The 22,512-nt window shown below is 37.7% G+C and overlaps 6 protein-coding genes across 7 annotated transcripts; 3 read left to right on the top strand and 3 right to left on the bottom strand.

The window, feature by feature from the left end:
• Window positions 1-47: 47 nt before the first annotated feature.
• Window positions 48-2,676, bottom strand: LOC121771872. Of its 2 annotated transcripts, XM_042168771.1 has the most exons (7): window positions 2,601-2,676; window positions 1,586-1,833; window positions 1,180-1,400; window positions 1,049-1,099; window positions 599-972; window positions 300-524; window positions 48-218 (listed from the first exon to the last, which is right to left on the bottom strand). In XM_042168771.1, exons 2-6 carry the CDS (start codon window positions 1,819-1,821, stop codon window positions 315-317), a joined length of 1,092 nt encoding a protein of 363 aa, XP_042024705.1. In that variant the 5' UTR covers window positions 1,822-1,833; window positions 2,601-2,676; the 3' UTR covers window positions 48-218; window positions 300-314. The 2 variants fall into 2 exon arrangements, with proteins under 2 accessions (XP_042024705.1, XP_042024697.1); XM_042168763.1 differs by lacking the exon at window positions 48-218 and having other exon boundaries at window positions 233-524.
• A 1,604-nt stretch (window positions 2,677-4,280) lies between these two features.
• LOC121792593 (cationic amino acid transporter 9, chloroplastic-like) lies at window positions 4,281-8,354 on the bottom strand. Its single transcript, XM_042190601.1, has 8 exons — window positions 7,979-8,354; window positions 6,927-7,333; window positions 5,861-6,037; window positions 5,526-5,750; window positions 5,260-5,436; window positions 4,850-5,086; window positions 4,669-4,758; window positions 4,281-4,600 (listed from the first exon to the last, which is right to left on the bottom strand). The coding sequence occupies exons 1-8, from the start codon at window positions 8,202-8,204 to the stop codon at window positions 4,454-4,456; spliced, it is 1,686 nt and encodes a 561-aa protein (XP_042046535.1). The 5' UTR covers window positions 8,205-8,354; the 3' UTR covers window positions 4,281-4,453.
• A 2,955-nt stretch (window positions 8,355-11,309) lies between these two features.
• Window positions 11,310-13,196, top strand: LOC121765770. Its single transcript, XM_042162000.1, has 2 exons — window positions 11,310-12,633; window positions 12,710-13,196. Exons 1-2 carry the CDS (start codon window positions 11,656-11,658, stop codon window positions 12,791-12,793), a joined length of 1,062 nt encoding a protein of 353 aa, XP_042017934.1. The 5' UTR covers window positions 11,310-11,655; the 3' UTR covers window positions 12,794-13,196.
• Window positions 13,197-14,830: 1,634 nt separating this feature from the next.
• Window positions 14,831-16,554, top strand: LOC121769659. Its single transcript, XM_042166422.1, has 2 exons — window positions 14,831-15,118; window positions 16,319-16,554. Exons 1-2 carry the CDS (start codon window positions 14,873-14,875, stop codon window positions 16,376-16,378), a joined length of 306 nt encoding a protein of 101 aa, XP_042022356.1. The 5' UTR covers window positions 14,831-14,872; the 3' UTR covers window positions 16,379-16,554.
• Window positions 16,555-18,492: 1,938 nt separating this feature from the next.
• LOC121780572 (transcription factor DUO1-like) lies at window positions 18,493-19,916 on the top strand. Its single transcript, XM_042178171.1, has 3 exons — window positions 18,493-18,918; window positions 19,052-19,307; window positions 19,377-19,916. Exons 1-3 carry the CDS (start codon window positions 18,707-18,709, stop codon window positions 19,794-19,796), a joined length of 888 nt encoding a protein of 295 aa, XP_042034105.1. The 5' UTR covers window positions 18,493-18,706; the 3' UTR covers window positions 19,797-19,916.
• A 53-nt stretch (window positions 19,917-19,969) lies between these two features.
• LOC121769036 lies at window positions 19,970-22,423 on the bottom strand. The gene is made up of 4 exons (XM_042165694.1): window positions 22,039-22,423; window positions 20,729-20,887; window positions 20,524-20,632; window positions 19,970-20,349 (listed from the first exon to the last, which is right to left on the bottom strand). The coding sequence occupies exons 1-4, from the start codon at window positions 22,339-22,341 to the stop codon at window positions 20,159-20,161; spliced, it is 762 nt and encodes a 253-aa protein (XP_042021628.1). The 5' UTR covers window positions 22,342-22,423; the 3' UTR covers window positions 19,970-20,158.
• Window positions 22,424-22,512: the final 89 nt, after the last annotated feature.

Below are 22,512 nucleotides of genomic sequence, written 5' to 3'. Positions count from 1 at the left end.
CGCACACGCGCGTGTTAGCGCAGCCTGAGACGCGCGCCAGCAGATTCACGTCGCAGGCTACGCCCGTGATGCAATGCAGCAGTGCCTCTCCACCTCCGGTCCGGCAGTCCGTTTGAACTTAACAGATCAAAAGTACCCCAATTATGTGTACCACGTACACCACACATAAAGGGATCCATCATGCCAAGAAAATCTCTCTACTCTCTGCAACTTGGGACCTATGCAATAATAATAGCCAGTGGAAGAATGTACAAATAAAGCAAAATTTCATATCCACATATATGGACTTGTTTCCATACTCATGATGATCAAGATCATTTCCATGTCTTGTTCTTGCACCGCGTATTAGTCTTAGTATCCTTGGTAGTTGAACGATCTTGTGGTCGCGACTGAGGTGGCTCTGCGTGACTTTTGCTAGCCAAGGCCTCATTATTCACCACCATGATCCCTTTCTCAAAATAAGGCAGCTCATCTCTCACCCATTGATTGTCAATCAAAACATCATCATCATCATCTTCGTCTTCCTGCACATCAGTTAACTCCAACATCATCATCATCTTCTTCTCAAACTATGAGATGAGGCACAAGAAGCACTCACATTTTGATAAGCATGTGTAGTAGAAGGAGGATGATGCCTTGTTTGTTTTGGCAGAGGACCTGGGAGGGTGCTCTCGGGTATAAGCACGCCACCCAAGTTATACTCTGCTAGAAGCTGAGATGCTAGGTGAGTCCCCACTGGCATCCGGTGGTACGTTGATTTTGGCTTCGGAGGCAAAGGCAAGTCCAATGTAGCATCCGGCCAAATAACTGACCTAAAATAGTCTTCCTTTTCCTCTTCAACTAGACTCCTCAGATTATGTACTCGCCTTTGCAGACCTTCAAGCCTTTCAAGAATGTCTTCATGGTCCTTATTACAATCTCTAGCCTCGTCGTTCCCCAACTCACTATCGCTCTTGCCTTCTTCACACGTACCTGCCACATGATACATTGATTATTTGAAACAAAACAACTCTTAATTAATGAACAGAGAGATGTCTGTTTTCCTCACCAGAATTCTTCACCACATTGTGAGAAATCTGTTGGTTATGCTTCTTATGTTCTGCGAAAAGGAAATCTCATCAAACTCTTTCAATTTCCATACACAAAATGGAGTTGAAAGTGATGAACAGAAGATTGCACCATAGTAAGAGAAAAGGTTGTGGCGCGACATATAGGCTTCTACATTGTTTGTTGCTTCACTTCTCCGTCTTCTCTTCCGCCACAGAGCCTGATCACCTGGATCCTTGTTGTGGGCATATGCTCGGGATTGTGCATCCAGCTTCTTGATTTGCAACTCGACCCATTTGCAACGCCACATAAGAGGGTGGATAAATGCTCTCCAATGAGATGTCAACTTCTTCCTAAATAAATGTTTCACAAAACTTAAAATCATGTGATCATGATCTTGATTGTGATAAATTTAGATGTCTTCATGAGATATCAATGACAGCAATTAGTACCTTTAGTTGGCCGTATTATAGATGAAACAAACACAGCAAATACAGATCATGTTTCAAGTGTGTGGAGAAGTCTAATTGGTACCAACCTCTTGGTAAACAAGTAATTGGGGAATTTAGATTCAACATCATCACAATCCGAGCCATCAAAGGAGCTATCCGAGTGACCTAACTCAACCCCACCAGAACCCGAACATTCGTTATGCATATCCTGACTTCCTTCGTCATCCAAGTATGCACCGTGATCCTCCTCGTCCAACATCATCAGCTCCTCTTCAAGTGTTTTCGCAAAATCATCGTATTCATCACTCGTTGAAGCTTCCATCTTTTCTAGATTCTATACTGACACAAAAATTAAAATGGAACACAATCCCAGCTTTACAATTCTTGAGAAGATAATTGCTACAACTATTGAATCAGAAATCCTACAACTACAAGTTCACAATTTAGAAAATTGACCACGAAACTAAAAGATTTAATGTAATCCAGCTCGAATTTAGTCGACAATCAACACTTTTAAGATTAAAATTGTAAATCCACAATACATAAAATAACATAACACACAAATAATAGGCTGGTGTTTATGTTTATTGAATTGGTATTTTTTCATGGTAAGGTGGTAATTTGATAAGTAGACAAAACTGCACAAAATATATCAATTACTTTATCGTATTCTTTATTCTTTTATCCTAACCGTGTCTCTATAAACCCTACAAAAACCCTATATATGCTGTATTTCATTTCTTTTGTGTATTTCCAGATCTCAATACATATTATGATTATGTACGTATATTTCCAGATTTCGTACTCTTTTTTTATCTCCAAGCAAACCCTAATCAGTCTCAAGATTTCGTAATACTCCTATGTATATTTCCAGAAATCTTAAAAACTGTTTGTATGAGTATGTGTAGTTTAAGAAGAAAAGGCAGGCATACAATGAAATCTATCGATAATTTCGAAACTAAAATCTGCAAATCGCTCTATTTTTCGAGATTTCGTGATATGTATAGTTCCAGATTTTGTATAAGCTGTGTGTATGTATTTGTTTAGTTGAAGAAGAAAGGCATATGAATCGAGTATTTAGAATTAGAAACTAAAACTTACCGTGTATGAAAAAGATGATCGCTACTCCCGAATTTCCGCAAAACTTGTGAAATTGCTAATTTACGTGGGTTTTAAGCTTCATGAATGCTACTTATTCCATAATTATGCTTTTATCACTCCAATTAAATAATAATGGGCCTCTAATATCTAAAAGCCCAAACTTAAAAATTACCATATTTAGTACTAGTATTAATTCCCATAGAAGTATCTATTTATAGAAATTTTTCCGAGAGGGAGGGAGTATTTGCGAATAAATTACAATAATATTTTGTTTACAAATTCCGTTTGCAAAATTAACAAGAATCAAGAGTTTGAGATATGTGTAGCTTTATCTACGAGAATTAATGATCGATATTCAATATAGGTTGATAGATACCACTCCCTCCGTTTTTCCATAGTTGAGTCATTTTTCTATTTTGAAAAGTTCTCTCATAGTTGAGTCATTTCCCTATATAGTAACTTTTTTCTCTTTCTTACTTTACTCTCTCTTACTTTATTCTCTCTACTTTATTCACTTTCTACTTTATTCTCTCTACTTTTTTCCCTCTCTTACTTTTTTTATCTATTTATTTAACACATTCAACATCCATTTCTTAAACTCCGTGCCGAAAATTTTTACCTCGACTATGAAGAAACGGAGGGAGTAGTATATGTGTAACTCTAACTCAGTATTTTCCATATTTTATTACTCTTAACACAAATTGTACTAGCGTTTAATTGAATTAAGTTTTAATTAATAGTGGGATTTATAAATAAACTTAATTAATTTTTGTAATTAAAAGTAAGATATTTATAGTAAGAATATTTAGATACTCCCTCCGCCCCATTTTAGCAATCTCGATGTTCCATTTTAATCCATCCCACATAAGGAGTTCCAGTTAGAATTTTCCATAAATGATAATAGGTTTCACACTCCACTAACTTCATTATACACATTTTATTATAAAACTATTATATAAAATGAGACTCACATCCTACTATTTTTTTTATTAATTTTTCTTTACATTTCTTAAAACTAGAGTCCAATTCAACTGAACTGCTAAATCATTTAATTTGAGCCGTCTGTCATTCATGTGATCTTGATTTCTTACTAAATTAGTGGGTGTTTAGACTCTCTCTTTGGAATCTTGCTTTGAATCCCGGCAATGCTCTACTCATTGTGGCTTCGCCTGGAGTTCCTGCTCTACTCCATCTTTGTTCTTCTTCTGGTATCGGAAACTCTCACTGGCCTACATGTTTGATGGAAGGTATGCAACGGCACTTTAATCTCGACCCATCTCTGCCTCGCTTCCAATACTTGAATTTGTTTGACGATTCCTTGAAGCAAGAGCGCAATGCATCATCTGAACCTTTTCCAGAAGAGCGGAGCTTCACGAGTTCTCCGTGCCGGTGCTCCACTCAAACCTAAAATATTTGCACGTATCGTTCTTAGATACCTGGAGCAGCACCAGACATCCATGGATAACCATTTTTCTACTAGTAATAACATCCTACCTTAAGTTTTCCTATTTTACATTTTTTATGTAACAATCTTGGAGATGAGATGAGATGAGATGAGATGAGATGAGATGAGATGATGTATTTTGTTGGGATGTGCCGTTATAAAGGCTTTCTACATTATAGTTACATCATCTTGGAAAAAGTAATTGCATCATGACTCATGTTACTGATGCCATCAGAAGAAAGGAAAGCTAGGTTTGTAGTCATCAAAATCGCAAGTGTACTACAAATAGTATAAAATACTGTACTACTCCATAATTTATTAATTGAATACATGTAGATAATAGGCATCATTATTTGGAGGTAAGATCTTGAAATGAATATAAATGATCAAGAAACGGAAATAAGTAGAGCTAGGGTGTTTCTTCAGTGGCTGCCCTGTGGTAAACAGTAGAGGCAGTGGAATTTAGAGGATCTGCATTATACTGACCGTAAAATGCATAAATGCCCACTGTAATTATGCCCAGCACTATAAATCTCACCCATGCTTCGTAGTGCAGCTGCAAAATATAGGATCAATTAGATACAACAAACCTTTAATTTCTTAAGGTTTTTTAATCAGAATTACCTGAGCGAACAAAAACATGTTGACGAAGATGCTAACACATGGAACTATTGGAACCCCGGGACATGAAAAGCCCGGTGGATCATTGTACCCCTGGAAACAACCACATAGCTTTCTAAACTTGCCTCTTTGCACACCAACTTGAACATTATATATACTAAGCAACTTTATTGAAATTACTTACTTGTCGTAGATAGAGAGCTGCACCAGTAAACACAGCAACTACACCACCTACAATTATAAAAACAAATGAAGCTTGGAAACGGAAGAGGGCACCAGAAGCAAAACCACAGCAGGCAAGTGTGCATAGACAGATGATGCCTTCTCCCCTCCTAGAAATCACCTTGCTGGAGACCTCACTTGACCTCTTATCCGTCCAGCGAAGGGTTACCACACATGCTGAAACTACCGAATAACCCGTCTGAAACAATTCATATCATAGTTAGACACTCTAATAAATTGAGTTTTTATAAGATCAACAGTGTTGTATAACAAGCTTGTATTTACAATTTTACTTAGTAACAGATCAGAAGATCATGCTTTTTTTCCATGTTAACAGTAAACAGGAATCTTTTGTGTCCAAATACATCATACCAAGGTTCCAACTGATAGAATATGCGAGAGCACTTCCACGTTTAGCAATCCGGACAAGATGATGGCAACTAGACCAACCCACACTTGAGAATGAATTGGGGTATGTCGTGTTGGGTGTACTTTCGCAAATATGGCAGGTAGTAAACCATCCCTTCCAAGTCCAAGATATAACCGTGACTACCAAATATAATTAAGCAAATGAGTCGTTGGCCATAGCTTGACTGAGACAAGCCATGTATTGAGGTAAAGATGAACAAGCAAATCACCTGAACATAAAGACCAACCAGAAGCGTCGTTGTGAGTCCAGCAACAGCACCAATGCTGATTAACACAGATACATATTGCAACCCCTTTGAAGTAAAAGCTTCCGCCAAGGGAGCATCATCTCCAAGAAATTGGTATGGGACCATTCCAGTAATCACTAAGCAAACACCAACGTACAATACAACACAGACCAGGAGACTACCAATTATGCCAAGAGGTAAATCTCTCTGCAAAATCAAGTTGACGCAGTAGGAATTGGTTATGAAGTATTTATAGCCTTCTGTGGCAACAATAATAAGTGAAAAATGTGATGTCAATTTATCTCCCTTTTGCATACCTGGGGTCTCTTGGATTCTTCAGCAGAATTAGCAACTGCATCAAATCCAACATAAGAAAAAAAGACCACTGTTGATCCAGTCAATATTGACTGCACACCATTTGGGGCAAAAGGAGTCCAATTTGAGACATCAACCTCAAATGCTCCAACAATGATGATAAAAATAACAATGAGAACCTGCAAAAAGTATCATATGAATCCTGACTTATTACTATATTTGAATTTAGCGCCTGGTAAATAATTAAGTATGAAACACCACAGAGCTGCACAGAAGAAGCACTACATAAATCTTCACCAATATGTTACAATGAAGCAGACCATGCATCTGTTAGAAGCATTTGAAATATCTGCACCACCACTATGCTCATTTGGTTGCTATTTTTCTTATTTCTACTAAACTGAGTACACATACATCTGTTAGAAGCATTGCAAAGAAGAATTATGGCACGTCACGTAGATTAGACCAATTTAGTCCTGGTAGACAAATCAAGCTAACACTGGTACTAACTTTTTAACTAGCTAGAATTCTGAGCATCAGACAGTGACTAAAAGAACGAAATTACAAGGTGTTATTCCTCCTGTGCTAAAGGCTGAAAGCCAACTGTATCTTTTTACTCAATCTCAATTTTTGTCTTTGCAAGTGAGGAGAATTACTATATGACATTTCATTCCCACTCATATTAGTGCTAAAAAAATGTGTCTAAAAATAGGCTGGGCCTCAACCGGAGGTCATTGACAGTGTCTTATAAATTTCTCGATTATCACAAGAACTCAGTGAGAGCTCTCGGATTGTAGTTGAGCCCCATCAAAAGGTCTAACAGCACCCAGGTAAGTTAATGCTTAACTATTTCAACATTGTGTTCCTAATTATTCACAACAAAATCTTGGATAATGCTTACAGAAACTGTCATAATCTTAAAAAGTCTTACTTTAGGTCTCTTATATTCATTGATTTGTACAAAAATATATCAAGTTCCATCCTATTAATTAATAGGACACAATATAGGTTTCTGCAGCTAGAATATTTTTTTAAAAAAAGAAGAAACTTTCAGGATGTGTAGACAACCTTTGTCACTGTCATGATTGAATTCAGAACTGAGGACTCTCCAACACCCCGGCACAAGACTACTGTCAGAAGCACGAGGAGGATAGGAGCTAATATATTAATAGATAAAGCTCCAAAAACTTCTTCTCCATGCCCAACCCAGCTAGGAATGTTACCCTGGAGGAAGGGAATCAGCTCGAGGACAGTAACTACATAGCTTGCTAGGCTACGAGCTATGCTAGCAGCCCCAATATGATAGTCAAGCATCAACTGAGCAAACACAAGAAAAGCTGTAAGCTCGTTGAATGCTGAGTATGTATAAAGATATGCTCCCCCAACAACAGCCGGAAAGCGAGAAGCTAATTCAGCATAGCAGAGCGCATTGAGCACACAAGATGCCCCTGCTATGATGAAACTAATCGTAACTCCTGCATTTGAAATCAAAAGAATAGAATTTCATTAAAGTGATGAATAATTTTCTTCAAATGACTATGTGGTACATCACAAACAGCATTGGAGGAAATATCAGATAAATACTCCAAAGGGTAATTAAATTCTAATTTTGACACATCCAACATCTTATAGAATCCTTAAATAGAAAACTAATAAATATACTTTGGACAGCAGCCTGGTTCCAAATATTCAAACTGCAAATGTCAATTACTAAAAGCACCAAATATAGATCAAGATTGGATGTAGAGAAAATGATCATTGACTTGCAGAAACGGGGGGAAATAGCCTTTGATTAAGGGAATCTACCCAAGCCATCTTGGCTGTCGAATCATATCCTCAATAAATTCTTTCTGCTAGTCTACGTCAAGCAGAATACTAAACTGGCAGATTACTCCGCTCTCTACTCTCATGAAGCAGTGTAAAAAAGTAGGGTGCAGAACTCACAGTATGCTCCAAAATAAAGTGAGATGTATGTTAAACGACCATCAGATTTTGGAGATTATTTTTACTCAATTAAAATCGAACACGAACACCAATTCATTCATGGAAACAGAAATTAACTACTTCAGTGTGGGCTACTAGCTAAATAAACGAAAATAAGCAATTAGAAAAATCCTGACCAGGACCGGCATCACGAGCAACGGTTCCGGTGACCACGAATATTCCGGCTCCGATAGAAGCGCCGATGCCGAGTAGAATCAAATCGAAGACGCCTAGGCGGCGAACGAGGCCTTGGGCGGAGGTTGTATGAACGGTGGTGTCGGTAGGCGGCGAGAGAGGCTTGGAGCGAAGCGCGGAGGAGCAGAAACGAGATAGGAACGACGGGGAGGAAGAAGATGACGTCATCGCGGAGCTCAGCTGCGATGAATTGCAGGCAGCGATTGGGTTGGTGGCATATGCACGTGGACTGACTCTTAACTATCAACGGATACCCAATTTCCATTGATAATTGGATTATTGCTAATTGTACAGAAAGGATAATTAAGAATTGAACACACAACGAAAAAGTAGGTAAGAAGAAGGAATTAAGTGGTGAGGCATGTTATTAAAACAGAATTTACATTAATTTTAATGGACTAATTAAGAGAGAACAAAAGTTATTGATTTTGGACAGGGTGAATATTATAAATTTGCAATATACTCTTCTGAATTCTCAACATCCGCCGCCTCCGCCATGATGCCGCCGCCAGATTCCGGTCTTTGTCCTACCTCACTTCCTTTCTTTCTCTCTGCTCGGTCTCATCTCACACTGCATGAGGTAGGGGAGGAGACGCGAACGCCGTAGAGTCGGAGGTCGAAGAAAGGAGCTTTCCGGCGGCACTCCGGGGCAGGGTGGTGGGGTCGGCCGACCCCACTCGACCACACCTGGATCCGCCGCTGGACATGACAATCCTATCAATATGGCCGACCCCACTCGACCCCACCTGGATCCGCCGCTGGACATGACAATCCTATCAATATTTATATATTTTATTTTTTCAAACACAATTTCCAATTGTATCATAAGGTATAAATATGGTTTCATATTTCATGTATTAAAAAACTTCTAATTTCATTTTTTTCTAAAATATAAAGATCCTATGTAAGAACCAAGAGCATTTTGATTATAAAGAACCCATAAATTCTTACACATGCCCATATATGCCACGGCCCATTTATTTATTCACTACCACATAATTCCTATCAATGCTTTGATCCTTCTCTACCATCATAGAAGCAAATATCCACACATTTATGGCTTTAGTTTTTATTGAGTAATTTACGATAATATTTAAAAGTTTTTCTACTTTAAGAATCACATTTATTGTTATTATAGCCTTTTCTCTTGGTATAAAATTTTGGAATACTAGTAGATTCAAAGAATGCTATATACTACTCTCTCTGTTCCATAGTAATGGATGCGTTTCTTTTCGGCACGGAGATTAAGAAAAATTGTGTTAGGTGAGTTAAGTAAATGGAGAATAAAGTGAAAAATGGAAAAGGTAGAGAGACGAATGGAGAAAAAAGTAAGAGATAGTAAAGTAGGTGTTAAAAAATGTGTTGACTTTTACTAAAAAGGAAAATGACTCTATTACTATGGAACGTACAAAAATAACAAAATGACTCTATTACTATGGAACGGAGGGAGTACTAGACTTGCCTTCTAAATGTAATTGATGGAACTATTAATAATCTAATTAAATTCAACGGATAATATCTATTCAAATAACGAGTTTGGTCAAATTCTGGTTTATTCTTTGAACTTAAAATATTAAATTACGAATTTCAATTTTTGCTCAATCGTCTCATTCATACACAAATCGACATCTTTTTGTGATGTTAAAAACGACATTATTTCAGTAAAATAATAAGAGAAATGGGAAAATAAAATGAATATAAAAGAATATTTACTTATTTTAATGAAACACGTTATTTTGAATAACGTTAAAATGCGATATTTTGTGCATGAATGAGACAAATGAGAAAAAATGAAACTTCGTGATTTAATATTATAATTTCAAAGTTCATGAAATAGACCAAAATTTTACCAAACTTCATGATTTAAATGACTATTAACCTTAAATTCTAATCCTACTCCTAATCGATCGGTATACTTAAAATAAAAATAATAACACATGTGTATGTTGGCTAATGATCGAATTGTTATTGTCCAAAGGCAAAAAATTTCAGGTTCGATGACAAAACTTAAACTCCTCTCCCCCCATGCAAAACGTCTCTGATCCCTAGTGAAATTAGATTTCACATCCACATCGACATAGACATAGACATAATGGTAGTTATTCGATTTCTGTTTCTGCAGAAATTTAACTAAAATTATATATGGGCTCTCTCTATGTTATGGGCTTTTCCGACCATAACATTTGCTACAAATCAACTACTAGTAGTTTGGTTTTGACTTTGTATAGCTCATCAGTATTATTTATAAAAATCAATTAAGCTTGTCTGAAAATAAGCTTATGAGAATATAAGTTATATAACTTGGCCATTTGTTACGCCATGGGACTGGTCGATCGTATTTATAAAGAAACATTATCATACTAAAATATTACTTCCTCCGTCTCCTAAACATAAGAGTAATTTCAATGTAAAACTAATAAAATAAAATAATAGAAAATGTCATTGAATATATTAATGAACAATAGAATCATATTATTAATAGTAATGAACTAAAGTCACTAGCAACGCTATTAGAAGCCCATGAAAGATGGAGAGTTTTGATGAAATCATAAAAAATGAGTACTATTTCGTTCATTAAAAATAGTCTTAGTAGTAAATGACACGAGTTTTAATTTAATATTTAAAGTAAAAAAAGATAGCAAAAATGATTGAATTATTGTTAATGAAAAATGAGACTTACATCATCAAAAGTAAAATTTTACTACAAATACAAAAAGATTAATTTTGATAAAGGAACAAAAATGAAAAAAAGCATGATTTTAAGTGATAAGATTAACCCAAGGTTGTGGAGGAACTATGTATTGATAACAAATAGTAGTAGTAGATGATAAATGATGCAATGAATTAATCAGCAAAATAGAAATAAAATTATCAATTTTATTTAATTTCAATTTGTTTCAATTAAGAAAGGGTAAGAGTAAATAAAGAAAGTCTTCTTCTCTTAATATACTAATTCCAGTACGTAGAAAAATATAAATAAAAAAACAAATGATAGGAGTACTATTTATGTGAAAATTGAACCAACCTAATTAGGGTTCTCAATAAATCCCCCTTCTAAGATTTGTGCCCGCGTCTGCGGTATACATACGATACATGTATAAAAATACACACACACACACACACACACGTCTGTATATAATAGTATTATATAATTATTTTTTATGTTCCTTAATTTCTATCAAGTTTTCACATACGATACATGTATAAAAATACACACACACACACACGTCTGTATATAATAGTATTATATAATTATTTTTTATGTTCCTTAATTTCTATCAAGTTTTCTTTTCCTCCACCTCACCTCTTCCCTTTCACATTCTCTGCAACTCCATTTCCTCCTCTTCTCTCTCTCCCCATTCATCAATTCTGCTCTCTCAACCTTCATTCACGTTAACCCCCAACACAAACTTCATACCCACCCACCTGCGCCGACACACACAAACACACGCACTCTCTTTTCATGCACTCAATTTGATTTCACATCCTCGGAATTTACCAAACGATGTGACGTCGCCGTCGATCTCCAAACAGATTGCTTTCCGATTTGCATCCTCTGATAACAATTCAATACTTTTTCGTTGAATTCGGCGCTCAAAGGCGATTGTTGCTTGCTGCTATGGCTTCTACTGTCCCTGCCAAATCTCAGCCGCTGCACAATTTCACGCTGCCGCATCTGAAATGGAATAAGGACCGAAACTCCACCGGCCAACACCAGCGCCGCCGCTCCATCAAATCGCCGTCGCGGCGGCCTCCTCGGCATCAGTCCCCTTTATGCGATTCCGCCGCGGCGGCGGCGGTGGCTGTGTCGCCTCGTCGGTCTCCGGTCCACGGGGATTACTTGGGGAAACGATCTCCTACTTCTGGAGAATCATCTAAGCCGTATCCGCTTCGGGAGTGGGCTAAACACTCGCCAACCAGCGGTGATCCGGCGTGGCATTTGCCGAGGCATGAATCGCCTCCTCAATCCGAAGCCTACGGCAAGGGAAAAGGCGGCTCTGTTGAGCATCGGAGACATCACTCAAATCATCCGGCGTTGGATGGTGCGAGGAACGGTCTCCATTCAACAAATTCAGGGCGAACAAGTCTGAAATCGGAGCCTAAATTGAAGGCGAAAGAAGTCGATGCGGCTGGAATCAAGAGATCGAAAATCCTAATCAAAATTCCCTGCAAGAGTAGCAAAACAGAGGACGAAAATCCACAAGAAGAGACGGAGAAAAACGAGGAAGACGTTTGCAGCGGTGAAGTGCAACAAGAGGAGAAGGTTAATAACAACAATACTATTACTGATGAAGAAACGAAGACATGGAATTTAAGGCCTCGGAAGCCTCTTCACAAGTCGCTGAACGTGAGCGGAGGTCCGGTGAAGAGTAACGGTACGGCGATGCCGGAAAGGAGTAAAGCGCCGTCGCCGTTGAGGAATCTGAACAATAGATCGGGGGATAACGACGGCGGTGGGAAGAAGGAGAAGAGGAAGCTGAGCATATCTATCCCTCTAACGAAAGACGAGATCGAGGAGGATATATTTGCGCTGACCGGATCAAAGCCGGCAAGGAGGCCCAAGAAGAGAGCAAGGAACATACAAAAACAAGTTGATGTAAGATAAGATCTGATTCGGTTTTTGCGCTTGAATTTCTATGGCATCTATGTGTCTCATTTTTCATGGATCGCAGATTTGTTTCCCTGGATTATGGCTGGTATCTATCACTGCGGAGTCATACAAGGTTTCTGAGAGTTCTCTGAAGGTACAGTCCTGATCATCCAGCCACGGTGGCTCTGAATTTTACTGGATGGCGGTGGTCTTCTACACAGGGCTAGATGCAGTTTCTGGAAGTTCTAAGCTTCCAACCTTTTTTTCTGGGGGATGGCTTTGAAGGTATACTCTTGTATTCTGAGAGGAAGAACTAGCATTGATTTAGGGTTTCTTTGTTCTTTTCTTGTTTCCTTTGTCTTCCCCCTCTTCAAGTTGCTGATCTGGAGATGGATGATAGTTCTTCTATTTAGCATTATGTAAATATGGATTTTAGATTTTCTTTTTCAGTTTCATGACTCAATTGGTTTTGATTCATTTTTTCTTTTAAATGAATAATGACTGATTTGGGTTGTTTCTTTATTTGTACATTATAACAGTTGAAATTCATGTCTTTTTCATGTGGCTCATGATTCTTGATAGTGTTGACACATCTCAAATATTCTCTTACATGCTCTCATTTTTTTCATTTTCTCTGAATGAGAAGTTTTAGTCTGATGCCATTTGATTTGAAGAACACCATGTTTATGCAAAGTACTAAGATACTTTTAGATTGTGTAGCTTGTGTATTCTGGCACTAGATGAAGATTGAAGTTGCTAAATCTAATAACCAAGTAAGAAGAATAGTGGTAGTAGCTACAAATTAGGGGCTTTAACATGAAGCACAAAACCTTGAGGGAAAGGTTTGGATTGTTTTCCCAGCAACCGGGCATAAAAGAAGTGAAGGAAAGATGTAAGTTTCCTACTTATGTTTTCGCACAATATGAATTTGGTGAGAAAATGGCAAAAAAGGGTGCTTCTGGGGAATCAGGTTTGAATGATTTCAAGGTCTGCATTTCGTGTGTGCTTCGATTATGGTAATATAAAAGTGGGCAGAATGTGGAATTTGGAGTTGAAACAAAGGCTAACCCAAATAATCTATTCAAGGAAGGGGTAAACTATGGCCAACTATTATTGGCTGGCTTGACTGACTTTTTCTGGATTTGAATTGCTCCCATCATATATATATATATTTGTTCATAACTGAAATGTTTCCCTATTCTCCATTATCTACCCTCCACGCTAGGTATAAATGGCAACGCTATATGCCTTATTGTTCTTTTTCTTTTATAGTAGGGTTTCATTGGATTCAGTGAGTTCCGACGATTTATAGGTGACTAAATTCCAAATCAAAATTTAATAGAAATAACGAACTTTCCACAAATAAAAAGATCAGAGATATTATTGCTATATTCTACTAAAATTTAATCTAATTTGTATTCACCAAGGATTCAGCCCAAGGTTTCGCTTATGGGTGCTAATCAATTACTAATAAAGAAAATCTCGCTATTCGTATCGAAGCCCTAATTTTAATTGACGTTGTCTGACCCAATAAGAACCCAAAATCCAAAATTAACTTAAACTGTGTAATATAGAGTTTAAAAGGTTGATAATAAAAGGATAACACCTCTTTAAACTTCTCAAAGTATAAAAGATATCTTATTTATCAATGGGTCGTAGTGCAGTTGGTAATGTAGAACTGTTGATCTTGAGATCACGAGTTCAAATTCAGTCTTAATCTGCAAACCCGCTCGAGCATGATTAATCGGATTCCATCAAAAGTGAGTTCGGTACACCTGTGGTTAAAAAAAAATCTTATTTTGTTAGACATAAAAGTTTAAAGATTCACTAAGTATAAAAGAAATCTAATAAGAGTTTATGGTGGTGAAGTTAGTTACCAAACGTCGTCCCAATCCTACAATAAAACTTATGGTAGCATTAGAATATTAAAACAAAAAAGGTAGAATAAAATGAGGCTCCATCGCTCCACATGGAGACAACAAGTAACGCTTATATTTCAGGATACCTCAAAAAGTAATATGCTATATATTTTATGTGAGGATTATAGCATTAGTGTATTTATTTTGTTTTATGCTACATTTAATTTAATTTAATTAGTACTATTAAAAATTGATATTAATTGATTAGGAGATAAGAAGAAGGCGAAAAAATTGATATAAATCCATATTGTTATTGTTTGAGAGGCCCAGCTGTAAAGCCCAATTATAACTGAGGCAAGAAATGGAATCTCACTTGAAATTAAGCAATGGAGAAACTTGAAATGGAAGAGAAGGAAGAAAATAGTGTTGTGGGCAATGGCGTAGTTCAAGGTTACTGGTTCTGGGGTAGCGCCAGCGCCGTTCAATTTTGGTGGGGCGTCGCCGCTTTGAAAAGGGGATACGCCGGCAATGGCAACCTCATGCCTTTGAAGGCCTTCACCGTGGCCTCCCTCTTCGTCGGCGCCTCCACCTCCGCCGCCGTAGCTACGCTCCAGCTCTCAGGAATCCGCTCTGTAAGTATTCACACCCCGCCCTCTCTTTCTTTGTGGACTATTTTTTGGTATCTGCAAGTATATGGGAAGATGTAAATTGTTGTGCAGAATCTCGTGTGAATTGGTTTATTTTAGGGTTCCTTTTTTTTAATTTTAAATTGTGTTGATCTTGCAATCAAATGCTGACTAAAACTTCCTAGATTGTGCTATTGCATCTAAATATGAGTTTTACACATTGTTATAACAACAAACGAAAAACTATAAATGTGTATCTGCTTGCAGTCTTTCAATTGTGAGATTCTTTTGTTGTAAGTAGAGTTATTGGTAGAATGTTGGCTGAAGTTGTAGCTATAACTATTTTGAATTGGGCTCAATAATGAACTCGTTTCATTTCGTATGACACATAAAGCTTGATTTTCTTAGAATCACCCTTTATTAATGACTCGAACTATCATCTTACTAACAGAGCTGTGTTGCGTCGTCTATAAATCTTGTTTTGACTTACCGTTGGATATTCAACAAATCAGTCTTGAGCTTAGCTCGTTAACAAGAGTTATACTTTTGATTTCAAATCCAGCTCAGTTTGGTTTTACCTCTAGTCAGGTTTTAGTGGCATTAACAGTGAGTTTACGGTTTTCTTCACTACTTGCTGCTGCAACATTCGTTCCGATGATCTAATCATTTACTATGTCATGGTGAGATAATTGCATGTGAGTTAAGTGGATAACTAGAGGACTGTTGGAGATTGAACAAAAAAAAAAAGGAATGATGAACTAACTCAAGTAATAATGTTATTTCAATATCTTATGGATTTCTTAGAGATACTGGAAGTGGTGAAGTGTGTTGTGTGGTGAACATAGAGTCTGGTGAAATTAAACCCTAGATGGTGCATATCAGACTCTAGCTATGCTGCTCTCGCTCAATCTCACTAACAGAACCACACCAAGCACCGATACTACTTTTTGGCCTCATGCTAGAAGTTGGACATAGAATTTGCTGGTACTTTATAATTTTAGGCCGATCACATTTTGAGTTGTTTTTGGGAGTCTTGGCTAAGCTTATTTTAAGGAACTTACAAGCACCTCTTATTTTAAAAGATGGTTTTAGAGCTTATGAGATATGTTAGCTATTTTGAAAATGAGCTAGATATGTCTTTTGGTGATTTAACTTCATTTAATTTATTTCTGTGCATTGTCTGATTATTAATTGATATGGTTATAGGTGGAAGACCTCAAGAGTGTAGGGGCAAATATAAGGAATGCATGCAAGAGCACCAGATGAGTCTCTTCCTATTGTTATCATAAGCAATAAAAGTGGAGAGTCTTTTATGTCCAATATCAAGCACATCACTATCATTTGTACCTTAGAAATCCAGATGGTTCCTTGTTCTTGACCACCAGTCGATGAAACCTGTATTTGATCTTCCAAATCCATTCAAAGACACTTTTTCAAACTAATTCGAGATGATAAATGTGGATAAAACACCAGTACACCACGCACACTCAAGTTTGAAGCGTTCTAATGCAACAAAATTCTTAGAACCATTAAACAAACTGCCCAGCTACGATTTGAGCACTGCCCAACTGGAATGTAAGACTCGAGCTTGAGTTGAGTTTGGGAAGGTGAAGTGAGTTCAACAATCAGATGCATGAACTTCGTCTTTGAACATCTCCGACATAAACTTGACGAGCAGCACAGTTCCTGCTCTCTGATCCATAGCAAGTGACAGGGGATCCAATTCTTACCCAAACCTGTCGGTAGCAATAAATTGAAGAAGGATCAACAACTAGGAGTCAATTTATGCCAAAAGGAATTAAAGTTCCCATGCTTATTGAAAAAACAATCTGCAACCAATGCAAAATCTGAATCAAAATGGGCTAAAGAGCAAAATTTACTTATTTGAGACACTAGACCACTACTAGTTCAAGTGCTTCATTCAATACTAGTTCAAACCTAAGTTCGATATGCTCTAAAAAGAATATCAAACTTTTTCATCCCGTTCTTCTCTCTTGATTATTCTTTCCTGCGGAAATCAGAAATCAGCATATGTAACTGTATGCTAAATGAAGCCTGCAGTGCATTTACATTTACAGTTCTGCAACCACAAATGGAGCTCATCCTTTCCAGCTAAATATTACAGAAATGCAAATCACAACACAGAAAATAGATCAAACATACTTGGCTATCATTTTGAACCCTTTCAAGAGCCTTGTTGAATATTTTGTACCTGAAAAATACTAGTAATATCTTCATTGAATAATATAACAGAAAAAAAGACCTATATACACTTTTTCAGGAAGTATAATTTTTAATTCACAATATAAGAACTACTTTGCAAACTGCATATGCTGCACCACCAGCAATGCCAAGGCCTGCAAGAATTACGAGACTATAAGTTGGGGAATCGAACGGGTGTTCAACATTGGATAGCATAGCAGGAACGGCCTATATGTGGAAAGTTGAAATGGTGACCAATCGACCATAGCACATTTCCTGGCCCATTCATCTCTGCATAGATTATGAAAACAGCGTTTTAAAAAGCTGCAAGTTAACATGCCAGCAATTTCTGAACCCTCTAAACCCCCACTCCCTGCGGAAAACAAAGATGAAAAAGAACCTTGAGCATAGTATATAGAAGGACATCAGAAATACTGCTAAGGGAGAAATGATTCAAAATGTCCTCAATATTGTACACAAATATGCAATGGTGCAGAACTCATATTCGTGGAGTAACACTTTTTTTGCAATGGATTCAAAGCAGAACTCGAGATTTTCAGCAATTCAAAAGAAATCTACATACCTCCAAGAGGACAAGCAACATGCAAAGTTGAAAGACAAAAAAATATTCAGCAAGATAGAAACTTTTTTTATATAATTACAGATAGAAAAGTAATGTTAATTCATACTCCTACAACATAATTCGATATGGCAAGGTAGAACGTCCTGGACTACACTACCCAGCATGGTAAACTTTTCTTTATTTTCCTATCCGATCACTTTTTCCTCCAACTTATGAACAAGATTTTAAACCTTAATCCATATTGAGACTTTGCACGGTTACATAACGCAAGCACCGAATCTAATCATTTAAAAAATGAGCTAATTTAACTACAATTAAACTAGAGCTCCCAATTCAAATGCACTCCCAAAACACACAAACCCCCAACATCCAGAAATTATTCCTATTGAACAAAAATTTTAAGTGTTCAAATAATCAACCAATGCAATTGCATAATTAGCAGAACGCGTGAACATAATTAGGTATAAACGCAAATTTGGAATTCCTATAGGTTTCAGTCCGTTGCATGATGATCTCAAAAAAATCGACCGTACTCTTCATTACAAACCCACCTCAAGCTTTGATTTATATTTATATTTTTATTTTTATTTTTGGATTTGTATTTTTCAGCCCAGGTTACTCGGAATAGGCCCAATAAGAATTGTTGGCCCAAAATTCAAATAAGAGAGAAATGAGGAAAGCGGGGAAATTTAGTGGGGATAGTGCCAATAACCGTCTCAACCGCCACTCTCTCCAATTCCCACACACACAGAATAGATACATACATAGATGCAAACAACATCTCAATCAAGCGGCATTTCAGTAGTAGAATGATGGATGGGAAGAGAAGGATACATGTTGATGAACTCCGCGATATAAAGAAAGGTCCATGGAAAGTGGAAGAAGATCAAGTGCTCATACATCACGTGAAGAAATACGGCCCCAGAGATTGGAGCTCTATTCGATCCAGAGGCCTCCTCCGCCGCACCGGCAAGTCCTGCCGCCTCCGCTGGGTCAACAAACTCCGCCCTGATTTGAAGACGTACTAACTCTCTCTCTCTCTCTCTCTCCTCCAAGTTCACATTTTTTTTTCTTCTCTCTGTGTTTCTAGGTTAAAAATGTTATTTTGATTTCTTCAACGTGTAATTTTGCTGATTTTGGAGATATTTGTGTAGGGGAGTGAAGTTTTCAGCGGAGGACGAAAGAACGGTGATCGATCTGCAAGCACAATTCGGGAACAAATGGGCCAAAATCGCGACGTATCTGCCCGGAAGAACAGACAACGACGTCAAGAATTTCTGGAGTAGTCGACAGAAGAGACTTGCTAGGATTCTGCACACCTCTACTTCTCCTTCATCATCATCCACCAAATCTCACAAGACCACCAAGCATCTCCAAACCCCTCCCTTCGATTTCATTCCATCTCTCAAGGTCTTACACTTACTAATTTCTCATCTTTTATGATACATTAACCAATCCCAAGAACATGTGTGTTTGCAGGCGCCAAAGTTGAGCCTATCAAGGGAGCAAGAATTTGCGGCCAAGTCCCAGTTGTGCCCAACCATTGAAGCGGTTCCGTTCGGGGAGGTGGTGTATCCGAACCCGATCAGCGCTGTTCCGGTGGACCAGCAGCCCTATGTCTCCTTCCCTCAGTTTCCAATACTTCAGCCGGACTACCCTCTGCTTTTGGAGGGCCAGGACTTCATTGGCAGGCTTGGAGCTCCCAGTTTTCTTGATGATGAGTTTGGCCATTCGGCACTGGGTACTGCGCAAGTCCCCATCGCCCCGTCGTTCCAGGCTTCTGGAACGTCGGAGAGTCACGACATGGTGGACATCGACAGCCTCATCGATGATGACTTCCCTCCCATCGACTTATTTGATCAAATCGAGCAGCTTCCAAGCCCCTCTCACTGGTCTTGATTGAAGTTACAAAAATGGCTTCTTGTAATTGTTGCTAATTCTTCTGTATTTTCATCTAACATTGTAGCTGCTAGTTTTAGGCTTTGTAATGTTCTGTATCTGCAACTCGTATTGTGAAATGAATTCTGGTGTCTCTGTAAATATTTTGTTTAGACATTTAATGATATGATATGTAACTGGAAAACAAGAGTAGGATCAATAACATGTCAAAAGGATCAAATGGGAAAAAAATGCTTTTACATTGACCACATTGGGTGATTTCAATTTTCAGATTGAGCTTAGCAACGACAACAGATTGGCAAAGTTTATTAGGATTCCCAACAAAAGAGAAGACAATAGATGAAGTACATAACACCAATTCACTAGGTTTCTTGGACTTGCATTAACTGGATACCAGCTAGATCTTTCACTGATCCCACAAACTGTCCAGCAGTAAACGACTTGCTTTCTTCGAAAACTACAGACCTCTGTAAGACTGAGTATGCACAATACTCGACTTCAGCCACCTCAACATCCTCAAAACATCTTGCAATAGTGGTTCCAACTCCTTCACCTGAAAAAGCATACCATTTTAGAAGTTACAGATCATCAAGAGAAACATATGCTGATTAAATGTGTAGAATGACAGCAACATAACATCGCATCAAGTGGCTCATGATGTAAGACCGCAAAAATAAGGTAACACGAATGTAAACGCCACGTTGTAACTAGCTACTGAGAAGCTTACCATGAGTCACTAGCAACAAGTTTTCCGAAGGATATTTGTCAGCAAGACTTGTGATCACCTGCATATATCTATCCCGGGCACCTTCTCGCGTCTCTTGCCATCCTGGAAGCTACATTCACAGACAAAACTGGGTTTTAGCATAGGAAAGTTGAACTGCTACAGGCTCATATTGTAGAGTACTTAACAAATGAAAGCATAATATTACCTCCTTATACACCATTTCAGTAGTATTATCAATAGTTCCAGCAGGCAATACAGATTCGCACTGCGAAATGTCAAAACTAAAAATCCCATCTTTAGGAGCAACGTTAGGCCGGATGGCTAAAGAATTCATCATCTCACATAATCCATACTCTATTGACACCTGAAAAATATGCAATGAGTTTAGCTTATTAGAATGCACACAGTTTGATTACTTTGAGCAATATTGTCGTCACTCGCTTCACACTCAAGCTTTATACAGACAGGCACAGACAAACACCCAAATCTTTTGACACTTGACTTGATCAAACAGAATTATAGACAGAAAGCTTGAGCACACATCACCAGCCTAGTTTTAGCTTCAGAAAAAAAAGCTAAGGGACATATTTTAAATTTTTAGCATTGCACAATATAGCTTACAAACCTGCATTAATATTTGCCTATATGACAAAGTTTATACTCCATGTCTAAGTGTGGGAATAAAAAATGTAGTTGGAAGAATACTTTGACCTTGTGTAGTAGTAATAGGTTTGGAATTGAAATATTACTACTAGGTTACTTGTATTTTTCTTGTAACTAATGGTGGGGTCTAGTATTGAATAGAATAGTTTAAGTGGTACATTCCACAGTCTCCACTATATTGATGATATAGAATTTGGATGATATTTGACATTGCTCAAGAAAAATATTATTTTTAATGCGAATTGAGAATAGATGAAAAGAATGCTTTGAAAACTAGCTAAGCGGTGAGACGATGAAAAAAAATAAGCAAAGTGGTTTTTTTGGGTGGGAGTTAGTGAACGATAGTGGTTTTCCTAGTTGCTGAGACATCACAATAGAGAGCACAAATGGATTTGGAATTCAACAAAAATTGTCAAATTAAGTAGAACAGTAAGCAGATGAAATTCGATGTTTTAAAATTCCGTAATTCACATCTAAAACATAAAACCAGTTATGATTAAGTAGGATCCAACCATTTATACCAAACTTAAATCCATTTTTGAGTATATGTCACACCAAAAAGTAATTTCACTCCAACCATTTATATCAAATTCAAAATTTACATCATTTTTTAGTTTTTGTCTCACAAAATTTTTGTAGTAATACCATATTTGGTGTTGTTTCAAAAAAAATACCAAAAATGAGTTTTGTTGGTGAAGATTTCTACACCAAAACTCATGTTTGGAGTATTGCGGGAGATGGTCTAAATGAAACAGAAAATATAGTGAAAAGGAGAATGAAATTAAAAAAAATGGTAACAAGTCAACATCAAAGATAAAGGAATGTTTTTCATGCATAGAATTAAGAAGCGACCTTGATTTTGGAAGGATCGATGGGATCGTCGGCGCAGAGGGCTGAGGCGACTCCGGAAGCGGTCTGGAGGCAGCGGAGGAAGGGGGAAACGAAGACGCGGTGGATCGGAAAGGAGAGGTGTTTATTGATTTTGTCGCCGGTGGCGTAGGCTCGGAGGTGGCCGTCGTCGGCGAGCGGGGGGTCCCAGGGGCGCGGGGCGGAGGCCGACCACAGAGGGGCGACGTTGTCCAGCCTGTCGCCGTGGCGCATTACGACGACGTTTTGGCGGAACTGCGATGAGCCGTCGCCATCTGACAAACCCATCAATGGATTTGGTTTTACAAACGAATTTCGATGAGAGTTTAAAGTAACAAGGCCTCGTCTTTTCAACTGAAATTTGAAGAAGCATCTCGTCTGTTTTTATAGTGTGCCTCATTCATTAAAAATAATGAATAACTAACCTTTTACTCAGTCAATTAGTATAAAAAAATCCAA

Source organism: Salvia splendens, chromosome 2 (assembly GCF_004379255.2).
Source record: "Salvia splendens isolate huo1 chromosome 2, SspV2, whole genome shotgun sequence".
NCBI lineage: Eukaryota > Viridiplantae > Streptophyta > Magnoliopsida > Lamiales > Lamiaceae > Salvia > Salvia splendens.
The sequence above is the reverse complement of the archived record's forward strand: the minus strand, read 5'-3'. Positions and strand labels throughout refer to the sequence as shown.

Bases quoted from the DNA above. Each gene is read 5' to 3' on its own strand.
- LOC121771872 (XM_042168771.1), bottom strand. From the start codon at position 1,821: ATGGAAGCTTCAACGAGTGATGAATACGATGATTTTGCGAAAACACTT. The intron at 1,100-1,179 runs GTGCAATCTTCT...TCCTTTTCGCAG, and splicing joins CAACCTTTTCTCTTACTATG to AACATAAGAAGCATAACCAA. The intron at 973-1,048 runs GTGAGGAAAACA...ATCATGTGGCAG, and splicing joins CAATGTGGTGAAGAATTCTG to GTACGTGTGAAGAAGGCAAG.
- LOC121792593 (XM_042190601.1), bottom strand. From the start codon at position 8,204: ATGACGTCATCTTCTTCCTCCCCGTCGTTCCTATCTCGTTTCTGCTCC. The intron at 7,334-7,978 runs GTCAGGATTTTT...TTTCAAATGCAG, and splicing joins TGCTCGTGATGCCGGTCCTG to GAGTTACGATTAGTTTCATC. The intron at 5,087-5,259 runs GTATGATGTATT...GAATTGTTTCAG, and splicing joins TTCTATCAGTTGGAACCTTG to ACGGGTTATTCGGTAGTTTC.
- LOC121765770 (XM_042162000.1), top strand. From the start codon at position 11,656: ATGGCTTCTACTGTCCCTGCCAAATCTCAGCCGCTGCACAATTTCACG. The intron at 12,634-12,709 runs GTAAGATAAGAT...CATGGATCGCAG, and splicing joins ACATACAAAAACAAGTTGAT to ATTTGTTTCCCTGGATTATG.
- LOC121769659 (XM_042166422.1), top strand. From the start codon at position 14,873: ATGGAGAAACTTGAAATGGAAGAGAAGGAAGAAAATAGTGTTGTGGGC. The intron at 15,119-16,318 runs GTAAGTATTCAC...ATATGGTTATAG, and splicing joins AGCTCTCAGGAATCCGCTCT to GTGGAAGACCTCAAGAGTGT.
- LOC121780572 (XM_042178171.1), top strand. From the start codon at position 18,707: ATGATGGATGGGAAGAGAAGGATACATGTTGATGAACTCCGCGATATA. The intron at 18,919-19,051 runs GTACTAACTCTC...ATATTTGTGTAG, and splicing joins CTCCGCCCTGATTTGAAGAC to GGGAGTGAAGTTTTCAGCGG. The intron at 19,308-19,376 runs GTCTTACACTTA...GTGTGTTTGCAG, and splicing joins ATTTCATTCCATCTCTCAAG to GCGCCAAAGTTGAGCCTATC.
- LOC121769036 (XM_042165694.1), bottom strand. From the start codon at position 22,341: ATGGGTTTGTCAGATGGCGACGGCTCATCGCAGTTCCGCCAAAACGTC. The intron at 20,888-22,038 runs GTCGCTTCTTAA...CATATTTTTCAG, and splicing joins TCGATCCTTCCAAAATCAAG to GTGTCAATAGAGTATGGATT. The intron at 20,350-20,523 runs GTAAGCTTCTCA...ATGCTTTTTCAG, and splicing joins CTTGTTGCTAGTGACTCATG to GTGAAGGAGTTGGAACCACT.